Source organism: Ammodytes marinus (assembly GCF_949987685.1).
Source record: "Ammodytes marinus genome assembly, chromosome: 13".
Taxonomy (NCBI): Eukaryota; Metazoa; Chordata; class Actinopteri; order Uranoscopiformes; family Ammodytidae; genus Ammodytes; species Ammodytes marinus.
The window spans coordinates 19,270,827-19,298,814 of record NC_137217.1 but is presented as its reverse complement, the minus strand read 5'-3'; the positions used below and the strand labels follow the sequence as shown (position 1 = coordinate 19,298,814).

Here is a 27,988-nt window from a genome sequence, read left to right as displayed (position 1 = left end):
CTGATGCTGAATCTGTAGTTTGAGCTATTTTGCAAAGAAGAATTGACAATAAATATCAGTCTATAGATGTGCAAAGCTGGTAGAGAAATACTCCAATAGATTTGCAGCTGTAATGGCAGCGATAGGTGGTTCTACAAAGCATTGACTCAGGGGGCTGAATACTTTTGCACGCCACACTTTTCAGTTTTTTATTTATAAAAAAAAATGTAAAACCATGTTTCAGTTTCATTCCACTTCACAATGATGCGCCACTTTGTGTTGGTGTATCACATAAAATCCCAATAAAATAAATGTACGTATGTGGTTGTAACATGACAAAATGTAGAACATTTCAAGGGGTATGAATACCTTTGCAAGCCACTGTATAGGTTATACATTTTTTTAACTAAATTAAAACAATGCATACAAATACTTGTTTTGCTCACCATAACAAGTTCAAGAAGTACAGCAATATACACATATAAATGAGAAAACAATGCAACATATATGACTGAATCAGAGGTAGATATTAGTTTAGGAAGGCATCTAACTTGCATATACCATTTGACTATCTGACAATGAACACAGATGGACAGTTTAAATAGTACTTTTCCTATAAATAACACATAAAAAGGGGGTCCATGGTTGATTGTGAACTTATAAATGACACTAATAAGCTCATTAACTCTCAGGGTGCAAATACAATTAAATGAACACAGACACAGATCATTCCAGTTTTTCTGTTTATTCAGAATAATAGGCTTCAAATATAATGCAAGCAAACCAAGTTACACACTAAGGATGCTGTATTGCAACCCGACCCTAGAACTGAAGGTTTCTGTGGGATACTATGAAAGAGGTGGCCATTCACAACACCAACTCGCATAATTTTAACCAGAAAGAGGGAAAGGAAAGAACTATACACACACACACACACACTCTGTAATGTGATTGCTAGCCTATGACTATAGGAGTCTCGAGTGTATGATTGTTGATTAATTCTCAGCGCTCTCACATGGACACACGGTCTGACAACAACAAACTCACAGCCAGCAGCATCGCAGATGAACACTACCACAGCCCAAGTGCGCATGAACACATTCGAAACAACATTCAGCCTCCAAAAACACAAAAATTAGAAAATGCACTGAAATAACCTGCAGTTTAGCTTCACATACAATCGCACTTAGCTTTATGTATCATGTGCTACACTTTAAACATTGATAATCATTAACTGCTTAGAGATTGGTGCCTTGGTGATTACTGTCAAAGTTTTACGATTGCAGCAGCTGGTAGACATTTTCTGAGATGTCTGTAGTGTAGCTTGCAACACGCTAGTGCTGGGGAAAGTTTACTGCATGCTTCCTTTCACGTGTGGGAAAGAAAGGGGGGCTGAGGTAGAGGAGGAAAGCTGAAGACAAAAGCAGGCAAGAAATAAATAAGGTAACTGGTCCACAGAGTTTTTGTGGAGTCAGGTCAGTTAAAAGGCACTTGGAACATGAGGAAATGGTAAAATATTAAGGTCAAACACAGCATGCAGAAAGAGTTTGGTTTCAGGTTAAACTTAAGCAGTACACATTTGTTAAAGTAGCTCTAAAAATAAGGCGGGTGAAGAAGAAAAAGCCCTTAACATATTAAAAGAAATAAAAATAGCCTATTTTTGAGGTGAAATACTTCATGTTGGCAAATAAAATCATAGTTATTAAAATTACAAAAAAAAGGCATCTCAAGCAGCCGTATAAAAGTGATGCATAGCCTTCGGAGCAAAAAAATATGCTAGTCAGTGGTTCAACAATTACAAAACCCTTCATATTAATATTACACCTCACAATTATTTTGGGTAGAACTACAGTTTGGTAGTGGTATTACATCCTCACCCACCAGCAATGGGGGTGTGTCACATTTTGTGATTGCGTTGCAGTGCGGATAGTGGTTTAATTTCTTCAGTTCCAAAAACATCATCCCCTTTGTGTAAATCATGTACCCATTCTGCCTTTCGGACAGGTTACATTAGGTTCTAGCGACACAGTCAAAACGAGTCCAAGTACAAGATTTATGTGTTTATGTCAGGGGGGATACTTGTTCAAAGACAAACTTTTAAGTTTCCTAACAAACTGTGAAGAAAATAGAATCACTTGCCGTATTCTGCACAGATTCTTCTCAATCCTAAAAATCTGCCAGAGTGGCTAAATTGGGGATATAATCTCACTTTAAAGAAGTGTATCCTGTCAGCGGACTGAGGCCAATATGGCTCGAGAGAAAAAGGTTCCTGTAGTCTTTCATTTGTGAGCATGTTTCTCTTACACTTCCTGTATGCCCAAAAGGCTATGTATAAAAACAAGGCAATATATTTGTTGTGCATAAAATATTCAAAATTCTTGCCCCCAGAGTCTTTCCTCAGGCAATGTGTTCGTCGTGCCTGATGAACAGTCTGTTTATGCAGTGTCGTGAGGAGGAAAAACAGTGGTCAAGGGGGACCTCAAGGATCATGAAGGATGTCAATTGTCCCTTCATGTTCTGGACTAGAAAGGATCCCAGTGCTGAAATATTCACTCACTCAGTGCCATATTACAAAAACACAAAAGAGCTTCAGTTTTGACGGTCCTATGCTTTACGTTATGGTCTTGGAAGAGGGGAAGTTCACATTTTGTGTATCTCAAAACAAAACTGACCTGCCCATCTTTATGATTGAACTGTTTTGGTGGCTGTACTTGTTCGAACTTTGTCTTCACCAGAAGTAAAGGGGTGTTTAAAGGGATCTCAATGTTAGTGTTGGAGTGTGTGTATGTGTGTGTGTGTGTAAGTGAATCTGTTAATGTATGCACTCTGCTCTCCGTGTGTAAAGATGCGATTGAGTCATGACTCAGAAGCATGTCTCTAAGTAGGATTTTTACTGGTTTTGTTGCCATTCATATTGCGTGCTCTGTCTACCACTCTATACTCTATTTTTCTTTTGTAACCGGTAGGGATTAAACAGACTGTTATTTTGGGAGATCCCCTCTTGATTTGATTTGACTTTTCGGATAGCTCACTATGCACAGAAGGAACAATTGCAGCGGCCAAAACGCTTTCAAATGTACACATGGGCACATGAGTATTGTGTTGAGATAAAATGTGAATCTATCCTCTCTAAGTGGTCATCTGTGGATCATTTAAGGTTGAAGGCCAGTAGGGGTCGCTCCTCTCTCTTCTGCCACGGGCTCTTCTTCTCTTCTCCCTCTTCGTGCACTACATCGTCATCAGGAGAGACTGACAGCAGCTCAGCGTCAGTCCTGAAAGTCTCTTCCTCTGGTGATGGCAGGGCAGGAGGAGATGCAGGGGAGGAAGAGGAAAGTGAGGGTGGCTCTTCTTGTATTTGTACCTCCTCTATTTCTTTCCCCTCCAAATCCCCCTGCCCCTGCTCGCCTGTCTGGCCCTCTGCTGTGTCCGACAGGATGGGTCCTGTTTCACTGTCCTGTGGGCTGCACATGGGCGTCTCCTCCTCGCTGCCTCCCACATCCAGATCATCCACATACACAAGCTGAGTGTAGGCCGTGGCTGGTATTGTCTCCTTCGACCTGTCTTTCTCAATCTGTCGTTCCTCCCGCTCTGCGTCCCTCCCCCTGCGGCCCACTCTCAGCTCGTTGAGGTCCACGCCGGAGTCCAGACTGGCATCATTGCCTTTGCCACGCCTCCCACCGCTGCTGTTACCGTGCGGACCTCCTCCGCCTGGCGTATTGCTTTGGCACCCTGCCCGCTGGAGGTCGATGTAGGAGTGGCGTATGGCGTTGGACCGTCCATCGAGTGAGACGAACCAAGCTCTCGGGTGAGGCAGAGGCTTCCCTCCTCTTAGTGCCATTAAAGTCTTTTCAGCCAACAAGGTGTCCTCGCTGTTTATTTCCATGAGACCCGTGTCCCCAAGTGCTGCTGGAATTGACATTGATCCAGACATGCCGACATTCACTCCGTCGCCCTGCTTGGTGGGACCTGGGGGGCAGTCAGAGGCGCTTTGTGCCAAGGGCTGCTGGGAGTGTGAAGCATTGAGTTCAGCCTGGATGGTCTCCAAGTCACTCTCCTGGTCGGTCTGCAGCAGCAGAGCCTGACCAGACAGAGGGTGCCCCCCGGGCAGACGCATGTAGTGTGCTGGGATCACCAGTGTGGGACGCACCCTCGGGTAGCCTTCCCCTCCACTCAGGAGGTCCACAGAGCCGCAGCAGAGCAGCTGGCCCGGTCGGGAGAGCAACGGGGGACTGGTGCGCTCCAGGTGATCCACAGAACGGGACATAAGGTATTCGGGAGCTCTGCACTCACATCCCTCCCCTCTACTGGGGGAGTGAGGGGGAGACGAAGGGGAGATGCAATCAACAAGCCCGACACAGGTCAGCTTGTTAGCCGACACCTGGCCATGATTGGCTGAGGATGGTGCATCTGAAAGCAGGTTGGATGAGCAGACGGAGGTGTATGATTGACGGTAGCCTCGATCTGTTCCAGATGCAAGGGCCGTCTTCAATTGGAACGTCTCTACAGATTGCCGGTAGTCTCTGCTGCGAGGCGTCAAGTTGCAGAGAGACGAGCCGTGGTGGCTGTTGTTGCCGAGAGAGGAGCGGCTGTGTTTGCTGTGGTAGATGATGCTGTTTTGACGTTGATTGTCTTGGTGCTCGTAGGAGAAAGGCCTCAGCATTGGTGTGGTCATGTCGGGCTCAGTCGCTGTGGATACAAGTTCCAGCTGCACCTAAAGACAGAATATTGAAGGTCAAGAAACCTTTTAAAAATACTCATAACTAAATACATATATAAAAAAGACAACAACCAAGGAAAACATTCTATTTATCAAAGAAATCATCAGCTACAGCAGCACCATTAATTTCATGCTGAAGGATTCTTTAAGGATAATATTCTGTTTGATATGCCCCAGTGATTTAACCATTCCGTCAGACAGACCTCGTTGCTGATAATGTTTAGGTGAGACATGGAGGTGGCTTGGTCCCTCTTACTGCTGTCCAGACCAGAGGACAATGTGAGCTTGCGGTGAGACACTCTGGGCTTCAAACAACGACGCCTGCACAACACAGAGACACGGAAGATGTTATGATTCAATCTGAAGAATTACTTTTGATGCTTTTTCCCTATACAAGTGTTGTGATAGAAACAGGTCACATCAAGAACAAAAATATGATAAATAGCCCACTACTTCAGCGTCTTAAAAAGGTGCAGTGTGTAATATGACATCATCAAGAAAGTTCTACAAAGTTCTAGAATGCAACACTCCCTAGGTAACCCCAACCCTTTCGAATAATAACAGAAGCTACAGTGGCCTTCAAGGACAAGAACAATTCTAAATGTTAAACAATGCACCTGATGACATTCCAACTATGACACTTTCAAGATGGCGGCACTAGGCCTTGGTCCAAGATATGCAGAAATATGGACATATATGAGACCCTTTCTAAGGGAAAAAATAATAATTCAAAAAATAAATTCAGCTATTATGCACTAAATTAAATGTACTTATGGATATTATAATTACTTTCTACAAAATCTGCTAGGAAATAAAACCCAAAATTCTTCACACTGCAGGTTTAACCCATTGATGACTATGGCAATCTAGGATGCATGTCCTTAATGCCTGAGGGTTTTCTGAAAAAATAGTACGAATTGTCAAGTCTACCAAAACCTTAATATCTAAGCCTGTGTAGCACATAGAAACATGAAATAAAATACATTTAAAAGTTAAGGTTCACAGGTTTTATTTAAACATGCTCCCTTAGCGCTTACAAACCAACAGATATTTCTAAAAATCGTCAAAATTAGATGAATTAGAAAATTATTAAATATTGTTAATAAATAGATGCAATGTGTTGTGTGATTTTCGTCAGTAGTCTATAGTAGACCTTGATTCTGCACACCAAACGCCACTAACTGTTCTGTCGCCGACATAGCTGGCGTATTTTTTTTATTATTTTGTTTTATTTTTTTATTTTTATTTTTTTTGATTTACATGATTTTCGGCAAACCACACAACTTTTGGGTGGTCACGTGGTCTTAAAAAAATCAACAAAACCCACCTCATGTGTATTTGAACCAATGACAGTGCATTCTATGCTGGGAATGCCATGAAAATTAGATAAAGTAATAATGCTGCGCGACGCAGCATCAGGCAGGAGAGCCAATGTGGCATCGCGCAGCAGCCGTCATCAATGGGTTAAGAACTGACTTTAACATTGGCTATGCTGCTGTGGTAAGTGTTTCACACACCTGCAGTAGTACAACAAGAGGCAAAGCAGGCAAAGCAGGATGAGGGCCATGCCTCCCAGTATTGCCAGCAGAAACACAGTGTGGTATGTGCTGATGTCCTTCGCCACCATTGGACCTGTTGGAGAGACAAAAAGTGGGGAAAAGAGAAATTAAAATATGTCAAACTAAGATTCTGACGAATTCCTAGAAGACAGTCTAGGTTCAGCATGTGAGCACATACAGGAAGGAATTGGTCGGCACTAGATAAAACAGAGATAAAACCAGGTCAGTTAAGGCTCACCAAAGTGCACCCATACAGGCCAGACATGCCAAGAGGAAAGAAAATATCAGAGGATCTCAGGAAGAGAGTTGTGATGTTGCAAATTTGTCTGGGGACAGCTATAAATACATTCAAAAAAAGTTTGAGCTCCATCAGCCCACCGTGAGGCAAATCATCATATACAAATGGAGAGCTTTAAGAGTGACTGAACATCTGCCTAGAAGTGGACTTCCTTCAAAAATATCTACAGGCGCCACAAGAAAAGTGATTTTTCAGTTAAAAGCCAACCCAAACATTACATCTAGTGATTTGCAGACCTCTCTTGCAGCATCTGGGACAAATGTGCATGGTTCCACAATAAGAAGAAAACTCAGTCAACATGGCTTTCATGGGAGTGTTGCTGAAGAAGCCTCTGCTCTCAAAAAAGAACAAAGCTGCTTGTCACAACTTTGCCAGAGAGCCCCTGGAGATACATGAAGTCTTATTCTGTGGACAGATTAGTCCAAAATGTAACTGTTTGGTCATAACAAAAACCGCAACTCTGCCTACCACCAAAAAAACCTTCTCCCAAATTAAGTATGGTGGTGGCAAATGGTCTGCAAATCTCCAGATGTAATATTTGGGTTGGCTTTTACCTGAAAAATCGCTTTTTGTGTTGCTTGTGGATATTTTTGAAGGAAGTCCACTTCTAGGCAGATGTTCAGTCACTCTTAAAGCTCTCCATTGGTAGATGATTTGCCTCACTGTGGACTGATGGAGCTCAAACTTTTTTAAATTAATTTATAGCTCTCCCCAGACAAATGTGCACACAACTCTCTTCCTGACATCCTCTGAGATTTGCTTACCTCTTGGCATTTCTGGCCTGTATGGGTTCACTTTGGTGCACCTAAACTGACCTGGTTTGATCTCTGTTTTATCTAGTACCGCCCAATTTCTTCCCTAAATACCTCTAATTACATAAATCCATTTCTTCACTCAATTCGGCTTACCTGATTGTGTTTACCTGCTCGATTTAAGCAATGTAGCTCAGGGTTCACAAAATTATGCACATACAAAAGTTGTCAAATCATTTGTTTTATTTATTTTAACAATTGATTTCTGGAAAAGAAAAATGTGGAATGGATAAACAGACATCTGTTATTTAATATAAGAAATACTGGTATTGATAAAAATGTATTAATAATGGTTAAACTCAGTAAAATTCCAAACGGCTCAAGGGGCTCACATACCTTAAAGCAGCACTGTATGTGAAAAGCCATAATCTGTAAATATAATCTGTGTCAAAATTGTTTCCCACCTGAGTCTAGTGGGGACATGGCTGCCACCCAATATCCCAGCTGAGGAGTAATGTAGGTCAGACTGAGTTGGTTGCCGTCCCTCTGCACATGACCCCAGCTGCTCTTTATCCAGGCACCTGCACACACACACACAGCTTGAAATTTAATTTCACAACAATAATTCTGTACAATAGTCACTTCCACAAAGTGAATTTGTCATAAAGTGACAAATGAAAAGGCCAACAGCAACATCCCATCTTACTCTGATTACCTAAGTATAGACCAGGTAGCATCAACTTAGCTACATTTAGAAACATGCAAGTCAATTATTTATGTTTAAGGCCTAAATGTTTGTTCATGTCACAGGACTCAAGTAACGGGGTTGCATGTATCAATATATATTAATTCCAAATAATCAAATTACTTATATTAAAGAGATCTTGACCAGTTACAAAACGGTTAATAACTAATAGTGTTGGCTAAGTCTTACGTAAGTTAAACTTTTACTCTTTATTTTAAACCTTATAGGGCCTTTTTGAGGTAACTTTATTCAATGATTTATAATACTTTCTAAGACCAGTTGATGATTAATAGAGTGTAAGTAAGGGACAGATTCAAGCTTAGTTGGGTCCAGGGAGACGGTGTTTTGGCAGTACTCAACTTTCCCACAGGGAGGCACCATGCTCAGTCTTATGTCACTGAGAGCCTATGAATAGGAGCACAATAGCAGCACCAGCAGTGCCAGTACCAAAAGCCACAACAAAGCCAAAAGGCATTGATTGATGGCGGAAACATTCAGCAATGCCCTCAGAAAGCTACTTTGGTTCTAGTTTTATTTGCAGTTATACAACATCAAGTATTCTGCATCCATCTACAGAATGGAGGGGGCAAAAGGGGAAGGGAGAGAGGATATTTAAAGAGGAAAGACAAAAATATAGCAGAATTGGAAAGTTAAAAAAAGTCCTCTCTGTGTGACTGACCCGTTTAATAGTGGCATTTAATGACCCTGTTCCCACGCTTCCTTACAATACACCCTGCAGAAAGTTCAGCGTCACAATGTGAACATTTAGTATGTCAATACAGCCTGGAAATCTACTTCTGCTTCTAGCCCCATTCATGTTAAGTCAACACAGCTGACACTGGGTCTTTTTTTTGTGATGAGAAAGCAGTCCTCATCAAACTCGTCTCAGGATGAAGGTCTGTCTGTTTACAAATGACAAACACACACAGACAGTTGAACTTGATCTCTCCGTACAGGACATCATTTTTGCCCCACTCTCCGTTAACATGCAACAATACATAATAAGTTTTCAGTTAACAAGAGAAACAGGTTTTTGTGTGTGTCGTCCATGCGTGCACTCTGTAAACAAAACTCCCTTCTTTATGAGGAAGCTATTATCAGCATGAAGTATTACTCCAAAGAGAGGCACCGGACAGATTTAAAAGTCCTTTCTTTTTGTTTTCTTCTCTGTGTTTGTCGTTCTCAGTTTAACACATACATAACCACAGACACACACACAACAACACACATTTCACACACTTAACCACTCAGTGAAGAAACTCAATCATTAGCCAGGACTTTCTGTTGTGATATTTATTTGATGGGTTGCTAGGAAACATGAGAGCCTAAAGGGGTCTGGGGATGTTTTCTTCTGTTGTGGAAATATTTGCTGCTAAAGGCTGTGCGTAGGCTACAAGTGTGTTTGTGCACGTGTGTGCATTCTCTCAGCTTTTATCAAAGCCCTTTTTATACTTTGGGCACTTTTGAACTGAGTCTCAAGATCCTTCATAACCATCATAAGAGCAAGTATCGCCTGCAATGATTGGCCCCGATTGCCAAATGGAGTATTTTTAGTGTGGATTTAGAGGAACTCATCTCGATAGGACTACAACCTGTTAAATGTAGAAGACTTTTGTCCTAGTAACAATTGGCCTATTATTTTGGTTATCGCTCTTGTAGTCTGACTCAATACGTGGACTGAAGGGGAATGTTAGAAAACAACATTATCCATTCATTTATAAATCTGGATTGGATTAAAAGGATCAAAATAAGGCTTAAACTAAACAATTATTTCATAATCAATTATTCTGATGTTTATTTCCTTTATTGAAGGAGTATTCCTTTAGTCCATCAAAATTTCTCAGAGCCTAAGTTGATATATTTATATAGCTTGATCTGTCACTTAAACCAGCAGTCAAAGGCATTCTGTTTAAAAACATTGAACAAGGGACATATTCACATTTGAGAAGCTGGAGGTTTTTGGTAATTTTTATAAAATATTTACAACGTATCACTCATAGTAGTGCGTGACACCTGTCCAGTATCAGGCAACAGATGGCCAGAATTAGCCAGAAATGTACCTTTTCATATTATTACACCAGAAGAATTTCTAGAGGTTCGGACAGACGTTCTCCTTCAGGGCACAGCGCAAAAGGTAATGTGGAGATACAGTAGGTCAGGACATGTTTGACTAATGTACATGGAAAAGGATGCTATTTAGCTGATGATCTAGTCGCTGTCTCTCAGCTCAGCATGTCCAAGAAGATCTCGGCGTGTCACAGTGTGGGATATCTGACAGCGCAGATTTAAGATTGCAGAAATAAATCAGTGCCTCCAGAAAGGTTTGAAGAAGTCTCTGCTGTTGGAGCCAGTGCCGCAGAGCCCGTTGTTATTGTTTTTTTTATTTCAAGATTAAGCTGAGTTCCAGCAGATTATGCATCCACGGTTTAAACTTGTGATGTGATGTGTAAGAGTATTTGTGTTTTGATTCACAGAATGATGTGGTGTATGTTGGTCATTTTTTATGACCTTGTGAATAAATTTGTTCTTCACTCTGACACACAGCTACAAGTTGTGAGCTGGCTGCATCATGTGAACATGCAGGTTTGTGTTAATGCGCATATTCTGACCATTTCATAAAGCATTCACCCATGAAAGAAGGTTTCATTTACATGGAATTCAATATTTTACAGCACCGTACTTTTAAAATAGTTGAGGTTCATTTTCAGATGTCTTAGTGGAAGACACAAACACAGATGAGAAAAGATCATCCAAATATCAGAAAAGCTTTTGGGATTCTGTCAGTACATACCCAATCGTGGGTCAAATCTCCAAGCAGGGATGTGATCATTTTCCTTCAGACCGCAGTCAGCTGGCAGGGGGACAGAGACCGTGATTGGCTCGTTCACCTGCAACTCCGTTCCGTCGCTGGCCAATAGGTGAACAGAGATGGCTGCTACGGGAGTCAACTCAAACCTCTTCTCTGTCCCTGTGAGAGAGGCAGGAGAGTGTAAGAGAGTAAAAAAGTACAGCAAAAAGGAAAAGGGAGTGGGGAAAGGTGCACACAGTAGGGGGAGCAGTGAAAGGAGCAAACAGCGGGAAGGGGAAGCATAGATAAAGAAGAGTTGTCAGGGGAAAGACAGACAGGAAAGAAAACAAGTGAAAGACAGGAAAGAAGGAAACAGGGTGGGCGGTGAAAGAACAGAGGGTTGAAAGTGTCACAAGGCACAAGTCCGCTTTAGTTGCCTGGAGGGAGAAGGTACAGTAGGCTATGTGATGTAGGGAGGGGGAGGCTTTCTTTTTGACGGGCATTCAAGCTGAAGGAGAAAATAAGGAAACGCACAATAAAACGTGGATGAGACCGGACGGGCACAGTGCAAAAACAGGGTTTGTTTGTGTTTTAGGAGGTCAGGAAAGGCCTCTTTGGGCTAGATACTCTCTCACCACTTATTTTCCTTACCCCCCCCCCCCCCACACACACACACACACCTTCAGCAGCTTTTCACCCGTGATCTGTGCTGTAACTCTTTTTAGCCTTATATCTACTGTCGAGTCTTAAACGTTTTTTTTATAACCATCCTCCAATTAAAACCTCACCTGTACTGTTGCCACTTAGGACCTGCAAGTGGGGGAAGTGCTGGATGTGCGAGGGGTCGCTGGCCACAGTGAGTAGAGCAGTCAGGTTGGCGTAAGACGTGTTGGAAGGAAGACTCAGAGCTCTTCGCTGAAAGTGAACGCTGGGCTGATGCCTGGAACCTTGACGGGAAATAGACCAGTGTCAGAAACCATGCACACATTAAATGCATATCCAGTGTTCTTTAACTTTGAGTATTCAAACTATTTTAAATAGCTTTCTTGCCTTTACTGCTGTATTTGAGGGTTGAGAGATACAGTCATATGAAAAAGTTTGGGAACCCCTCTCAGCCGGCATTATAATTGACTCTGCTTTCACAAAAAAATATAAAAGTGGTATGTCTTTAATTTACCAGGAACAGCTAAGTACTGGGATGTTTTCCAAACAAAGATTTTTTGAAAAGCAGTATTTGGTTGTATGAAATAAAATAAAATGTGAAAAACTGGCTGTGCAAAAATATAGGAACCCTTGTGGTTTTGTTGATTTTAATGCCTGTAACAGCATGTAAAACTGATGACTTTAAACACAAAGTTGATTGGATTATGTTGTTAAGCCTTGAACCTCATAGAAATGTCTGTTTAATCATGAGAAAATGTATTTTAGGTGCCTAAATGCAAGTTGCACTTCTCTTTGACTCTCTGCTGAAGTGAGACAGAATGGGATCATCAAAACAGCTCCCGTAGGGAACGTTGTCAGGAAATGGAAGGACACAGGCATAGTGGCAGTTAAACCCAGGCATGGCAGACCAAGAAAAAAAACAGGAGCGGCATAGGTGGAGGATTGTGAGAATGGTTGCACACAACCCACAGATCACCTCCAAAGACCTGCAAGAACATCTGGCTGCAGATTGTGTATCTGTACATCGTTCAACAATTCAGCGCAATTTGCACCAAAACATCTGCTTTTTATAAAGACCAATTAACTTAATTTTTGTCTCATCAGTCCAAAGCATTTTCTTCCAATATGAAGCTGGCTTGTCTAAATGAGCTTTTGCATACTCCATGCAACTGTATCTGTGGCGTGGGCGCAGAAAGGGCTTCCTTCTCATCACCCGGCCATACAGATGTTTTGGTGCAAATTGCACTGAATTGTAGAACCATGTACAGATACACAATCTGCAGCCAGATGTTCTTGCAGGTCTTTGGAGGTGATCTTTGGGTTGTGTGCAACCATTCTCACAATCCGCCGCATATGCCGCTCTTGTACTTTTCTTGGTCTGCTAGACCTGGGTTTAACTGCAACTGTGCCTGTGTCCTTCCATTCCCTGACAACGTTCCTTACAGTAGAAATTGACAATTGAAACCTTTGGGAAAACTTCTTGTAGCCTTCCCCTAAACCATGACAATGAATAATCTTTGTTTTTAAGATATTTTGGGAGCTGTTTTGATGATCGCATTCTGTCTCACTTCTGCAGAGAGTCAAAGAGAAGTGGAACTTGCATTTAGGCACCTAAAATACCTTTCATCATGATTAAACAGACCTTTATATGAGGTTCAAGGCTTAACAACATAATCCAACCAATTTTGTGTTTAAAGTCCTCAGTTTTACATGCTGTTACATGCATTAAAATCAGCAAGACCACAAGGGTTCCCATATTTTTGCACAGCCAGTTTTTCACATTTTATTTAATTTCATAAAACTAAATACTGCTTTTCAAAAAATCTTTGTTTGGAAAACATCCCAGTACTTAGCTGTTCCTGGTAAATGAAAGACATACCACTTTTATATTTTTTGTGTGAAAGCAGAGTCAATTATAATGCCGGCTGAGAGGGGTTCCCAAACTTTTTCATATGACTGTACATGGATAAACGGCAGGGATGCAAATGTAGTTGTCTCTTAATCTTTTTTTTTTCTAATTGGCCTAGGTGATGGGGTGGACACCATGAACTGTGATGTCCCTGATTTTAAAACTAGATGGATACCTTGATTCCTCCTCATATCTCTTCTGAAAACATCCCTTAAATATGTTAATCATAATTTTGGTCATACTGTTCTGTGGGTCATAAATAACATCAACATTCAGTATTTCGTTAATTGTTTTGTTTGCAAGACATATGACGATGATAATTTATAAATATATGTGAATGTGTTTATTGGCCCAGGGTGTGCAAGTATATAGATTTGTAAAACGTACAATTCCTTGGTGTAAGTTTGTTGATATACGAAACAGAACATTTCAACTTTTTCCTCAATCTGACCAAAATAAAGTCACAAAATGTTCACCTGACACAGACAGTCAATCTTGCATACTGACTTTGTTTCAGGATTTTTTACAATGCGATTTTCACTCCTCATCCTCACCTAATGCCCTTTTATAAAGGCAGCAATCAAATTATGCTTAATGGAGGTAACTCCAGATCAATACAGCAAAGATAAAGCCTTGTCTGATCTTTTTGAATCTACCAGTGTGTTGTGTCTTTCTGATATTTTTTTGTGAATTAATAGGTTCCTTTTTATTTCTCCACATCGCTGCCTGCCATCCAGCCTGTGTCTGCCATTACCAGGCAGGGATAGATAGATAAAGAACAATAAACAGTAAAGACTGCATGTAGCTGAACTCGGCAAGGTGATGTCATCGTGGTCCAACTGTGAGTGCACATTCCTGAACAGTGAGACACAGATCCAGCTGTATACGAGTGTTCAAACTCTGTGTTTCTAGTTGCACATGGATTTCTACTCTACAGAGCTTGCATTTTTCAACTTTCCATGTCTCTGTCCAAACCTTGTTCTTGAAATCCAGGTGGATTGTTTTTTTCCAGTTGTCCTGTTTCTGTCAAAGGAAGTCACTCTCTCTGTTCTTTGTGTGTTCCCTTCCTTAACACTTCTTGTCTTTTTTTCCCTCCACTTTTCCCTAACCTCATCTGTTCCTCCTTCTGTTGGACATTACTCTGCCCATCCCCCTATTCTCTCCAACTGCTCCACCCACAACCCCACTTTCAGCACAAACTGTATCCTCCTCCTCTTCCCTCTCTTTTATTCTCTTTCCTTGTGCCACATGCCAAGGTTTATCGCTCCCCTGGGCGCCCAACTTCACAACATCGTGACAGACAGACAGACAGAGTGTGTCGGACAGAGGGCATAAGCTGCGCTCCACTCGGGCACGTCTACACGTTAATGGTGAAGGTTTTTTTGTCAGACAACACAGCTGACACATTAAATTACTCCCCTGTCTGTCACAGACACACAAAAGACCCAGCAGACAAAAGAGTCTATATTGATTCTGCCTGAGTGAGAAAGGCTCATCTAATATAATTACACACATCTTAACAAAGAGGCTGACTAACAAAGACACACTCATGATTTATGTGTGTGTATGAGTCAACAGAGGAGGTCGGATTTTTCATCATCTCTTCCTTCAAATCTTACACGATCATAAGCCAGAACTAGTTATCGATTTCAAATCAAAAAATTTAAATCAAAAAGTTGTTGATTATTTAGGCTGATTTAGGATCAACAGTATGCAGCGCATCTGGCCGAGGGTTTAAATAGTAGTGTAAATGATTTTACAAATTCATGCCATCCTCATCGTGTGACAGTCATGTTCACTAATCAGAAGTGGCCCAAGGTGACTGCATATAGGCCCACCTTCAACAAACATGTAAAGCACAAGGAAAACTTCACATTTGTGATTGCAGCCAAAGAATCAAGAGAAATTGACGCAAACTGCCGCCCATTTCAGGTAAACAAAATAAAATTGCAAAGTCGTTTGCAACTGTTTTGTATAAAAAAGGCTCAAGAATGCACTGTGACTTAACGCGATAACGTAAGCACACAACCTAGCTTAAGAAGATTAAAAATCCTCGCAACACTGGATGATAGATTCAATTCCCTCCCACACATACTTCAGTCAACTAGCCCTCCCAAAAATGAAGGCTGAATAGCTGAAAATAAATGCCACAACAACTGGTATTTTCCAATATTTTTCACAAGGGGAGAATATTGCCTGACTGAATCAATGAACCAGCCTTCAGTGTTTTGGCTACAGGCTGTAAATGGTTATTGATAACTATCTCTCGATCTCTCTCTCCTAAACATTACAAATCCAATCGTAACATCTGTCAAAAAATAGGAAATGATTATTTTCTCGAAATTGTCCATCCCCACTAGGCCATTTAAAAGGAGAGGAAAGGGATAATAATATTATGTTGAACTTAAAAAAATATGTGAATTAAACAGTGTTTATTTTCATATTAAAATTGGTGAAAATCTGAATACATTTTTTTTTTAAAGAAAACATGTCTAAATCTGATAAATAAAGACTTTAATAAATGGATCTTCTTTTCAACGCAGTTTTTTTCAGGAAACTCTCCAGCTAAAACTAAAAACGTTTGAGTGTGTGAGAACATAAAATCTTTTTTTAAATATAAAAAAGATGTTATAGTAGTTTGTCCAGTGTTTAAATATCCATATTTTCCAGAGTATTTTATTCCCAATAATGCTGGCATTATATTTTAGATTTAAAATAATGACAGGGTAGAAGGGGGTAATGTGAGGCAATTTTTACATTTGCTCCCCTCTAAGGGAGCTAAAATTATTTATCAGTCAAATTTACACATTTCCCATTAATTCAGGATGTTTCCTGGAAAAGGTCATTAGCAGAATTTATTCATGAGAAAGGGCAGTGAAAGTATGATTGTTTTAAAAAAAGTTGTCTTGTGTCTCAGTTTACCCCAGCTGTGGGGTAAACTGAGACAGACCAGAGAGATCAAGGGGGTAAACTGATCCACTTACTTTTTCCACTCTGAAACTACCATAACAACACACGTAACAGCTAGAATCCTGGCAGCTAGATTGAAAACCAAATATTCCAAAACTAATGTTGGACTAGTAACAGAATCATGGGGTTTGGTCAATTAAGAAAAACATTTTCTGGGGCGCCCTTAGCTCAGTTGGTAGGGCGTCCCCACCCGGGCCGGGCCCAGCAGCAGACCCGCGTTCGATTCCCGCCCGCGGTCGTTCTCTGCATGTCACTCCCCTTTGTGCCCCATTTCACCTCTGTCTCTCTGCACTATCAATAAAGCATAAACATGCCAAAAAAAAATCTTAAAAAAGATTTTCTAAACACTTGAAAGTAACTCTGATCAAATACACCATATAATTCATATTCAATAATTAACATTCAAATGACAGATATAACCAGTAAAACACAGTCTGGGGGTCAGAACACAGGACCCTTAGAGCCAGCTGTCATTTTCCATCTTTTGAGTTTTTGATTAATATTTTTCTGCATTTGTTTTATTGGGATCATTCATTAAATAAAGACATATTACTTAGAGTCTATTGATGTTAAAGGTCACTCTCCTGTCCCTCACATACATACGTGCCAAACCATGCCCTTGCTGACACCCCTTGTTAAAGAGGTTCCGCGATTATAAAAGGACCTTGCCGTATCACTGGCATGAGCCGATCTTGCGCTCGGTGCATGCTCATGCGCGCGCTTATTGATTAGGAGCGGAGCCGCAAACTGCCGAGGAGGAGAGAGAAAAAGGAGAGAAAGAAAGGCAGCAGAGCGACTGTTGAATGTTGTAAAGTCCCGTTTTAGAGCCTCGCGCACTTACCGTCTTTGATGCCGTTTGTATTAGATGTCAGTTATTTTTCCCTAGTACTTTACCGGGGCATTTATGCTGTTAGGTGAATGTTAGCATCTTCTGTTAACTATGTTAATCCCATGTGAAGGCCTACTGGCATTAATGCATATCCTGTTATTGAATTGTATAATCATTTTCCCTATGTTAATTACTTAGACTTTCATGCTAGTTGTAGTGTGCATGCATTATAGAAATGTATGGTTATTATGAATGTGGTTATGACGTGATTATTTGTTTCCCTTGTTTCTGTAGACCACACACACACACACACAGATACCCTCCAAACCCTACAAACTAAATAAATCTGCCATTACGTTGGACAAACCAAGAAAGCAGTATTCCAGTGTTTTGATTGACACTCCGTGGTGACAGCTATTATCCTATAAACCTTCCCTCATCTACACCCCTATAACCATTCAACCCCCACTTCCAGCCCACATTGTCTTTTGTCTTATTCAAACTAGACACCTTGCTACCTCAAATATAATAAGTTCATTCAAAGAGGGCACAAACACTGTCTCACTTTACCCCACAGCATTTGTCTCACTTTACCCCACTGCCACAATTTGAGAAAAAACTACCTCTCAGCAAATCAGGCTAATCTTCAGTTTTCATCTTCACATGGTTTCACATGTTGGCATGTTGGAAGTTTTTCTACCTGAATCAATTTGCTTTGGCACAACAATCGATTAAGTTGACAGCAAGAAAATGTACTTTTACATGCAAAAAAGAAATTTTTGTGAAAAAAAACATGCTTACAACATCACCATGAGGTCCTCTCTTTCATGGCCAAGGGGAAATGAGAGGGGCTTGAAAACATATATCTCACATGACCAAAAATGTGTTCCATTGCCTAGATACAGGGGGTGTCTCACATTACCCGATGGCTCACATTTCCCCGTTCTCCCCTATATCCCTTTATATTAAAAAATAAAAATAAAAAATTCATCCGTTTACCTTGAAACCCCGAAACAATTTCCACAACGTCTTCATAAACAGTCAGAGTAGCAGCTCTTTCTGGCAGCAGGTCTAGACTGATGGAGGAAAAAACTGAAACACAAATGAAACCACACAAAGTGTACACAACACATTGACTTAATTAATTCACAATCAGATTAGAAGACAAGTGCAATCTACCTGATCACAATCACACATAAGAAGTCATTAAACCATCTTTAAACATTTTTAATAGTCCTGCTTTCATCCTGTCTGCTGTGCAGGACACAAGGCTGACCCAGCAAACTGCACTTCTTTCCTTTTCCTTCCTTCCTTTCACTCCTCCATTGTTCAGAGCTGGTAAGCGTGATAATCCAATTGGCCGCCGTTCTGTTGGCTCATAATAATCCTCCGTACACACACACAAAAAAACACAGAAATACCACCAACCCAGTCCATTTCCCCGCTACAACACACACACACACACACACACAGACACACACACGGGTGCAGCCTCGCAGGAGGTATTTTCAGTGTGTGTGTGTCAGTGAAAGGGAAGTTTAAGCAGCCCCCTTGCTGGGTTTTGGCATCAATTGTAATAAATTAGTAATGGAGCACTCCACTCATCCTCAGCTCACACACCTTGCACAAACACACACACTTTTTATTTAACACATCCAACTGGCAGCACACATGAAGAACAATAGCCCTAAGACATGATGCTCAAATCTAAATGTGGCTTTTTCATAATATCTCTAATGCATTTTTCCTAAAGTATCCCTCTCCTCCGACACACTAACACAAACACACACCTACCAGGTAATCTGGAGGGACTCCAGGGCACAGAGTTTGGCACATATCCCTGTTTGGTTGCGGTGACGACCAACGGTGTCCCAAGGCGGAAGGGAAAGTGCAGGTAGGTGTTGCCATCAGCTGATGAGGTTTCCGTTGTTACAGAAGTGTGGTTTGCAAAGAGCTGTATGATGGCTCCTCCAAGGGGCTGATGGGTGCTTGCATCGCTCAGGTGCACCTTCAGAGTCACCTCTGTGAACAAAAAAGAGTGTTTACTGAGCCGGGCGGGTATATAGCCGAGTGTTGGCGTGTGAGTGATATACAGACATAAATAGACGGGGTGCTATAATTACAGCCTTATAAAATATAGTCATCAGTCTAACTGGCTTTTGTTTCACTGCCAAGACCTTTGCCTCAAATCCACAGAGACAGCGTACCAAAACCAGGCCGATCACAAAGAGACGGCCGTCTTACCATTTCCTGGACTCTTTCCAGTGGCACGTCCCCTCTGAAACAATGGACCATTTCCTTCTCTCAAGCCTGGGACCATAGAAAAAACAACTGTATATAAACACCTTCTATAATGGAGAGGACAGATAAAGAGATGTACACAGACTGCCTGTTGATTGAAGAAAGGCTCACACTTTACAACAATCTCACAAGTTCAATAAACATTTTATTTTCAAACAGAAATGCAAAATGTTACACATACTCACTCGTGAGGATTTGCTACTTATCTTTGTGTAGGATAGTAAACTGAAAACAATTGTGTTTTGGACTGTTGGGCGGATGGAAATTAGGAAGGGCATTTAACTGACTAACTTCACAGACAAAATGATTATTGATAAATAAAGGAAATTATTGGCATATTATTATTTTTATAATAATAATGAAAATCATCATGAGATCCAGAAAAAACTTTTTTATATTTTGATAACTGAAATGCAGGGCTCATTTTAATTAGGGCTTGGAAGCTTGTATATTTCCCCCCGGGGAACAATAAGTTTTATAATAATACATTTGTATAATTAAGTTAAATCTACTGTTAAATCATTTGTAGTGGAGTGAAAAAAAAATCCCATATTTGCCTTTGAATTGTAGTTGAGTAGATGCATAGCGTGGAGGAAAATCAAAATACTCAAGTAAAATCCCAAATTATCTCAGAATGTAACCCAAGTAAAACTAAATCAATTTAATGAGATACTTTCCACCCCAGCCAAACAAAATATCACACACATCTGTTTACTACGCTGGAGAGGCAGCCAAATACTGTGAGGTACATTTAAATTACAAGGTGGAAAAACAAACAAAAGTGCATTCGAGTTCAGCTTTGTATCTCAAAAGGTATGATAAAGAGAACACCTTGTACCAAAACACTATCATTTTAATCCACAAAATTGGCTGGCTGACCCATAGTGACCTTTCAATTGAGGCTGAAAGGGTTTCCCCCTCCCTCTTCCTTCACCTTTACATATTCACCTCCCCCATATTCAATGCAACTGAATTTTGTCGTAACTCTTTCTTGTAACCGCACCCTTCATGACACACACACTAACCCACACACATACATACCCCTGGCTAGACTAATCCCCCTCCCCCCACTAAGGGATTCTGCGGTCAGTGAGGAACCACTCCGACAATGTGGAAAGAGTTCAGTGCGAGTGCAGGCTCCACCTAAAAAACAAGAGCACCGCACCAAATGATACCTCTGCACTGGTTGAAGATATGTGGTGAATTGTACGTGACGAGACTCAATCTCAAACCAAACACATAATGCTCAGATGGTGAGCTGTTGGACCCATCAGTTAATTCTCCCCCTTTTTTACATTTGATGATTGAAAAATAATAATGGATTTCCACGACATAAACATCTCATAGCATTAAGATTTGGTGTGTGTATGTGTGTGTGTGTGCTAAAAGGTTCATGACCTCACTTCCTGTCCCACTCCTTGTGATATGTTTTAAGGGGTACCAGCTGTGCACACTTTAAGAATAACTCCCCTGGGGGACTCCAGACTGACAAATGCAAAAGCCCCCTCCCAGTCCTCATCCAATAAATCACTACTGTAGTGACATCACTGTTAAACAAGCTGGGAGTCTTCGCTCTGCTCTGACACACAATAGAGAAGAAGATGGTCGGCCTAAAGATGGAAGACCTCGAGTCTGCAGCTAAAGTACCTACCTCTCTCACTGCTCCTAACTGTATTGAGTGAGTCCTCCTTATCTGTGTGTATTGACAAACATATGGAGGATAAAGGCATCAAAGCCCAGCATAGAGATCTCAGACCAATTATCCCAGGCAACAGCAGCCAAAGCAGCAGGGTGGTGGTGGTGTTGGTGGTGTGCGTTTTGAAAATAGAGATCCCCCACAGGACAAGACAAGACTGTTTTTGAGTCTGTCAGCCCACTAGAGCTAGAATGAATGTGTGTTTGGTGTCATAATCAAAAGTTAAAGGGAGGCAAAGGATTTGTGCACCATAATTGAGGTGTGATAAGCTGGAAATGCATGGTATGACTGGCCTCCGTTGGGTGTGTGAGGGGGGGCTTGGGGAAACAGATGCTTTGTGAGTGGAAAGTCGCCTGTACACAACATCCCAGGAAAAGTGTTGCAGCAGCACTCACTGCTTGTTAACATCAGTGTAACTGTTTTATTACAAGTTACAGATTTTTTTTTTGTTTATAGTGAAGAAACATACAAAGTAAGTTTCCGTCCACCTCGTTGTATGCCTGATATTTTTTGTATGTGTGCATTAATGTACCTGCATGGAAATATTTTTTAAGCTTTGCTGAGATCAAAAAAATTGATTGAGTGTCGTCATAAAACTAAATAGGGGAAAGTGGGGTGAGTTGTGCCAGTGGGGAAGTTGTGCCACCCCTTGTTTCTAGAGAACCATAGACGAAATTGGAAATGTGACCACATATTTAAGAAGTGCCATCCATTTGACTCTTCGTGTAAAGAAGGGAGAAACATGGAAAAGATATAAGCACAGTTATGCTCAAAAAACAGTTTTTTGCCTTTCGAAGTAAAATTTACATGATCAAGGTTTTTTGATTATTGTGTCTGAACAATTATAGACACGTTTGAAAACATTTGACACATGTTTTAGTGCTTGAGTATGCTACACTTTGTGTCTATATAGTTAGCACGATGTCAGCCCTAAACTGCTGCATCATGCTTATTATCCAAAATTCTGGGGTTGGGGTGATTTGTGCCAGAGGGCCTGGAGTGAGTTATAAGTAAGTAAGTAAAATGTATTTATAAAAGCACATTTATAACAGTTTGCACTGTCCAAAGTGCTGAACAGGTAAAAAATGAAGGTAAAATAACAATAACAAGAATAAACATATAAACAAAGATACTAGTGCAGTGCAGGGGTAAGATAGTTAATGGGGAGGAAAAACCAGGGTGTACAGATGGGTTTTGAGCCTTGATTTAAAGGCATAAATGGAGGGGGAATATGCCAGGTGGCAGTTGGTTCTACAAGGGCGGCGCAGCTAATGCAAAGTAAATTTCTGAGAGTTGTGCCATTGGTATGGCTGTATACGCTGGTCACAAAAAGAAAGTGATTGTCTGCAGTAGCTCAGAAGAGACTGACATCTCCATTCCGCTTAACAACACCACTGATGAGAGTTCAGATGGCCAGAAAAATGATGATGGTGACTTTGTCATTGTGAGCTTTGCAGGTAAAACCATTAGATCTGCTAGGCCTTGTTTAAGAAATGTGTCCTTCAATCTTTGTAAAATATTTACTTTAAAGAAACCTTAAATAAGTGACTGTCTAATGGATTTGTCTTGCATTACAGTTTATGAGATATATATCAATGGCACAATTTACCCCATGATATTCTCTCCAAAGGCACAACTTACACCACACCGGGGGCAGGTTGTGCCACAACACAAAATTTTTTCCGAAAGCTATATTTCTTAAACAGTTTATTTCGGATCCAAAGTTATTGTTGCCGGGGATGCACAACACCCTGAAATATATGTACATATTTGAGTTGGAGACTTTATTGTCAAGGCCTCACTTTAAAGTCACTTTGAGTAAAAAGTGGCACATCTCATCCCACTCTCCCCTACAACAAAGAACAATGTAAATGGACTTAGTAAATAAATGCTGAGACACTTGAATCAGGTGTCTTAAAAATCTACTAAATGGGACTAAAAATAGCGGCAGACCAAAAATGAGAAGCGATGAGGAGACTGTAAACATCCTCAATTTAAACCATGATAACAAACATAAATGCAAATTTTCTATCAAGTTCTGAACAAACTCTTTTTTCTTTTGCCGATCTTATGGAAATTTGTCAACTGAACTTCACATCTTTCAGATTTGGAATGTTCGAATACAACAAGGTAATTAAAAAATATCACCTTTAAAATACATTTTATATGCAAAACTATGCATCAATTAATCAAGAAAATATAGGTCAGTCTACGAAATGTGAAAGAAACTACTAGAATTTTCAAAAAATCATCAAAATTATACTGATTCATTTCCTTTTTTTAAATCAGTGAATCCAATTCTTGTTTCAGCTCTAGTTAGTCCCGGAAGGGAGTGACTTTTTTGCTTCAATAATTTTGAAACGGTTTGGTTACAACACAGAAAATTATAACACAACAATCTTTTTCCATCATCTAAAATAGGAGCACATGGTTGAGTATGAAAGGAGCCAAAAATCATGTGACGGGAACGAAAGAGCTCATGGAGTATTAAAGAGCTGATACATTGGCAAGTAAATATGATCTATTATGCACCACAGCAACGCACTTTGGGATTCAGGTGTATGAAAACGACACCAATGCTGTTGCAAATGTTGTTTTAACTTCAAGCTCCAACAGACGGTTGTTTGCGTTTGTATTAGAACTTGTTCTACCACAGCAAAGGAAAAACACAAGGACTGAAACTATTATTTGTTTCCCTTCAGACACGTATAACAAACATCAGAGTGTCATTGTGGTGATCTTATGAATAAATAAAAAAAGAAGAGAAGGCTAAAAAAGACCTTTGAAAATGTTATTGGGATCAACATGACTGATTCATCTCTATACCACCCGGTTGAGTTGTTATGTTGTGCAGAAGAAGAAACATCCATTATATATCGGTGTCTTTAAATTAGTATGCCTTTTCAGCCTACGTCGTAGGAAGTTAGCAACAGACATTTTAATCCAGGCATGTGGACTAGTATTCCCCACCCGACATATTATCCCATTGAGCCTGGGGACATTGATACACTCCCAAAGTTTTAATCAAATGGGCACAAAATGCCCAAACATGTCACAACGTGCAACATGTGGTGTGTACCTGAAAATCAAAGAACGGTTTAATAAAAAAGTATACGCCGACAGACACACACCAATCTTTTGAACTAAAGCTCTGCCACTAAAGACTATAAATAAATAGGTGATCATCAGTCTGCTTTTCCCCTCGTCTGGATTAAAAGTAAGATTGGATAGCAATGGTCAATCCTATTAACACAGCAGGGGACGCAGCAACTAGGTTACAACATCAGGTCTCCACTTTCAGGCCAGAGAGCAAATGGACTACCACAGTAAATATTACAGTCTACACACTGTACTGTACACCATTACTGTCGTTGACCCCATCACTAAGCACTGTGCTGTCTCATGAATACCTGATGTGTCCTCTTCCCCAGAGCGGGTTGCTGCTGTTAGCGTTCACACCAGCATCTCGTGGTTTAAATCAAGCTCGGCCGGCTGGTGACAATGCGATTTGATTGGTCTACTTCCTGGCAGCTCTTGTCCAGCTTTAGCAAATGTTTGTCTGCTGGAGATGTAATGCCAAGCCTATTATGGGCAGCGGCAGTAATGTGAGTGAGATCTATATCTGTGGGGAGATTGTCTGTCTGGCTCCACTCAGCCATGTTGCCTGCTGCTGGACGGACCAGGAGAAGTCCTCAGTATCGACCTTAACACACACACATGCACACCACCCAAGTGAAGGTCAATCTGAGGCGAAGTGAACACCAGGGGAAGAGAGTGAGAAGAAAAGGGAAAGCAGAGAGCAGAGAGAAGCTGGGATATACTTCAAAGCCCTGCAATCTTTTGCGTGATCATCGCAATTACACCTTGTTCTTTACACCCAGTGTATTGTTAGAAGTAATCCTAAAATGATCAGATATAAGGAACTAATGTGACAAATTTGAGACAGATCATTGCTGCTCAGGTTGCCCCTTTCCTCTAAAGTGTTTTAAAATCCTGTCTGATTACAGCAAAAGTTACTCTGTTAACATTCATACTTCTACTGTAAACATAGTCGTAGTGACAGGACCGAATGTAAAGCAGGCAAAAATGTAGGCAAACAGAGATGACTGTAAGTGTGTATGTCTGTGTGTGCTGTTGTGCATGAAATAGAAGAGATGGATAAAACAGATGTAGCATTACTGCAGTAGAACGACAGGGCAGCTTCGAAGTTGGTGACTGAACAAGACGCCAACAGATTAATTTGAATCATGGTGGCTTTGAAAACTTTGCATGTGTCTGCAACTGTGACAGGATCCCCTACGACACTGAAGGGAAACTATTATTCACACACCACATCCCTGTTGTGGTTTGCTGATAACACAGCCTCACTTTAATCCATCAAGTGCAGCATTTGTACTGAATTCTTTATTGCCGCATCTCATCTTCTTTCTTTATTTGGGATTTTTTGTTGTTATCTCAAAAACCATTGCAGTAACTATTTTTGTTTGGTGTAGACCTATGTAAGCCTAAATAATATTTGTATTATTGTTTGGTCTATAAAATGTCATAGGGCCTACAAGTAAAAATATTCAGTTTTCTATCTCCAGCTTTCTATCTCATGATAGAAAGACAAGCAGTAACTCCTCATATTGGAACAGCTAGAACCAGAGCAGGTTTAGGCATCTTTTGAATGATTAATCAAATATCAATATTGTTAATGCATTTTCACATGACCCAACTTAGCCACTTCAGGTATAACCGTTTGTGACTATATTTAAATTTTTAAATGTTCGATTAATGTATAGATGATGACCACAATGTATAGAACTTTTTAAAATGTTTGTTCTACTTCTGCTATTACACTTCAAATTTCATGTAAGGGATCACTCAAGAAGCTAAAGTTGAGCAGATACAAATAGTTAGAAAACTGTTCTACTAAACTTTGCTAAAGACGGTCACTGATTTAATCATTTAAGTCATTGTACGGAGGTAGAATGCCATAACACTGAATGGTTGCACTCCTTTTACATTTGCTGTTCAACTGATAAGCTTTGGTTTTAGGATGGTTTGAGTTGACCAAATCAAGCTCTTTGAACATGTCACCTTCGACTCTGGGAAATTGTGACTGGCATTTTTCCCACTAATTTCTAACATTTGCAGACTGATATGTGATTAACCAGGGGTGAATATCTGCAAATTAGTCAATAATAATAGTAAATATTGTACTATAAAGTTTGAGCTTGATGGCATGGACCCTACTTGCTTTGGCTTTGGGACACCTGAGAAAGGTGACCTCCTCCTCCCTCCCAGTGAGACATAGGCTAGAGCTAGGCTACAAACAGAGAATAGACGCTGAAAGGGACAAATCACAGCAGCTGGAAGCTGCTGCAATATTTTGCAAAATATGAGTCACTACCACTAACAATGCATCTTACACAAATACGACTACATTAGGCCAAAGTCGGTTGGTTTAACATATTACTTAAGGAGATAAAACCAGGCTGAATAACAAACATTTTAAAGAAGTTTTCCCCTTGTGCCACCCTCTCACTTGCTAACCTTAGCTAGCTCACTTTGGGTCACATCAGCATCCGAGCTGGCTAGCGACACTATTAGCCCCCAGAGTAGCTGCTAACTAGCCTTGTGTTTGTTTTCTTATGGGCAAAGTAAGCGAACAAATAAGCACTTTTTACCTTCTGTGGTTGTGTCCTCCGCTAGTGTTTTGGCGACAGCTTTCGAGACAAGGTATCCGACAAGGCAGAGTAAAAGCGCCGCGGTTCTACTCCTGTCCACAGCCCGCATCATTGCAGATGTGTGACGGTTAAAAAATAATAAAATTAAAAATAATTAGAGACAAATATTTCGCTTTGACAAACTCACTGACTGTCCACATCAGCGTACACTCGGTTTATTGCGCAGAGGAGGCGACACTCCCATGTTTAGCAGCATCAGCACTCCTGGTTTTCCGCCTGTAACGCCGTGTTTCCTCGGTCCCGTTGTGTATCCCCGCTCGGTAGGTTTTTTCATCGACGGGTCAGAGAGGAGGACTGCCCCACTCCGCTGAGCCACATGCCCCGAGAACAGCACCAACAGGCGGCTTCTTCCACACGCAGCGCCTGTCACATTCGCGGACCTCCAGCGCCACCTGTCCGACAAATAGCCTAAACTAAGGTTATAGCTTCGTTTTATTAATTTTTTTTTAATTTGGTGAGTTATTTTTTCACAGTGGATATTGTAATGAATAGGCTAACTCTTTAAAGGTGCACGACGCAGATGTAACTTTGGGTGTGTCAGAAAAGTGAATATTTTCTAGTCTATAATCTCATAACTGAATAAACTTTCCTCACAGGAAAATGTGATCCCTGAAGTTAGAAAGCTTCCTGAAAAGTTACTGTTTCACTGTTGTTGTTTACAGCAGTAGGGCCCACAGTTTTGTTCAACACATTCTAGTCTTATATTTAGGCTACCAGCAGCCATATTACAGACATCTTAAGATAGGAGAGTCTAAGATAGGATTTTCTCTGATTTGGTATTACAGAAGCAAATCCTAACTAACTTTAGGAATCCTATCTTATCTTACCAAACCCTATACTAAGTCTGTTAAACACCTGTTTAGGAAATCCTAACTGCTAAATTGAACGTCGGTTTGCAGCATTTCTGTCAGTTGCATAGCAACTGACAATGTTCTATCTCAACTGACTCTCAACCCAGCCGGACAGTGTTGTGTAGGCTAACAGCTAGCTTTGCTTTATGGAGCAGAAAGGGCCTTTGACTTTAAAACAGACACGTTTGAGGTGTTGGTG

At 40.7% G+C, this 27,988-nt stretch overlaps 1 protein-coding gene across 2 annotated transcripts; it reads right to left on the bottom strand.

The window, feature by feature from the left end:
* Positions 1 to 294: 294 nt before the first annotated feature.
* On the bottom strand, positions 295 to 27,173 carry fam171a1 (family with sequence similarity 171 member A1). 2 transcript variants are annotated; one of them, XM_080039522.1, is made up of 10 exons: positions 26,879 to 27,173; positions 19,454 to 19,519; positions 19,004 to 19,231; positions 18,209 to 18,301; positions 11,627 to 11,785; positions 10,842 to 11,018; positions 7,770 to 7,886; positions 6,214 to 6,328; positions 4,900 to 5,017; positions 295 to 4,690 (listed from the first exon to the last, which is right to left on the bottom strand). In XM_080039522.1, the coding sequence occupies exons 1-10, from the start codon at positions 26,988 to 26,990 to the stop codon at positions 3,128 to 3,130; spliced, it is 2,748 nt and encodes a 915-aa protein (XP_079895648.1). In that variant the 5' UTR covers positions 26,991 to 27,173; the 3' UTR covers positions 295 to 3,127. The 2 variants fall into 2 exon arrangements, with proteins under 2 accessions (XP_079895648.1, XP_079895649.1); XM_080039523.1 differs by lacking the exon at positions 19,454 to 19,519.
* Between the last annotated feature and the right edge of the window lie 815 nt (positions 27,174 to 27,988).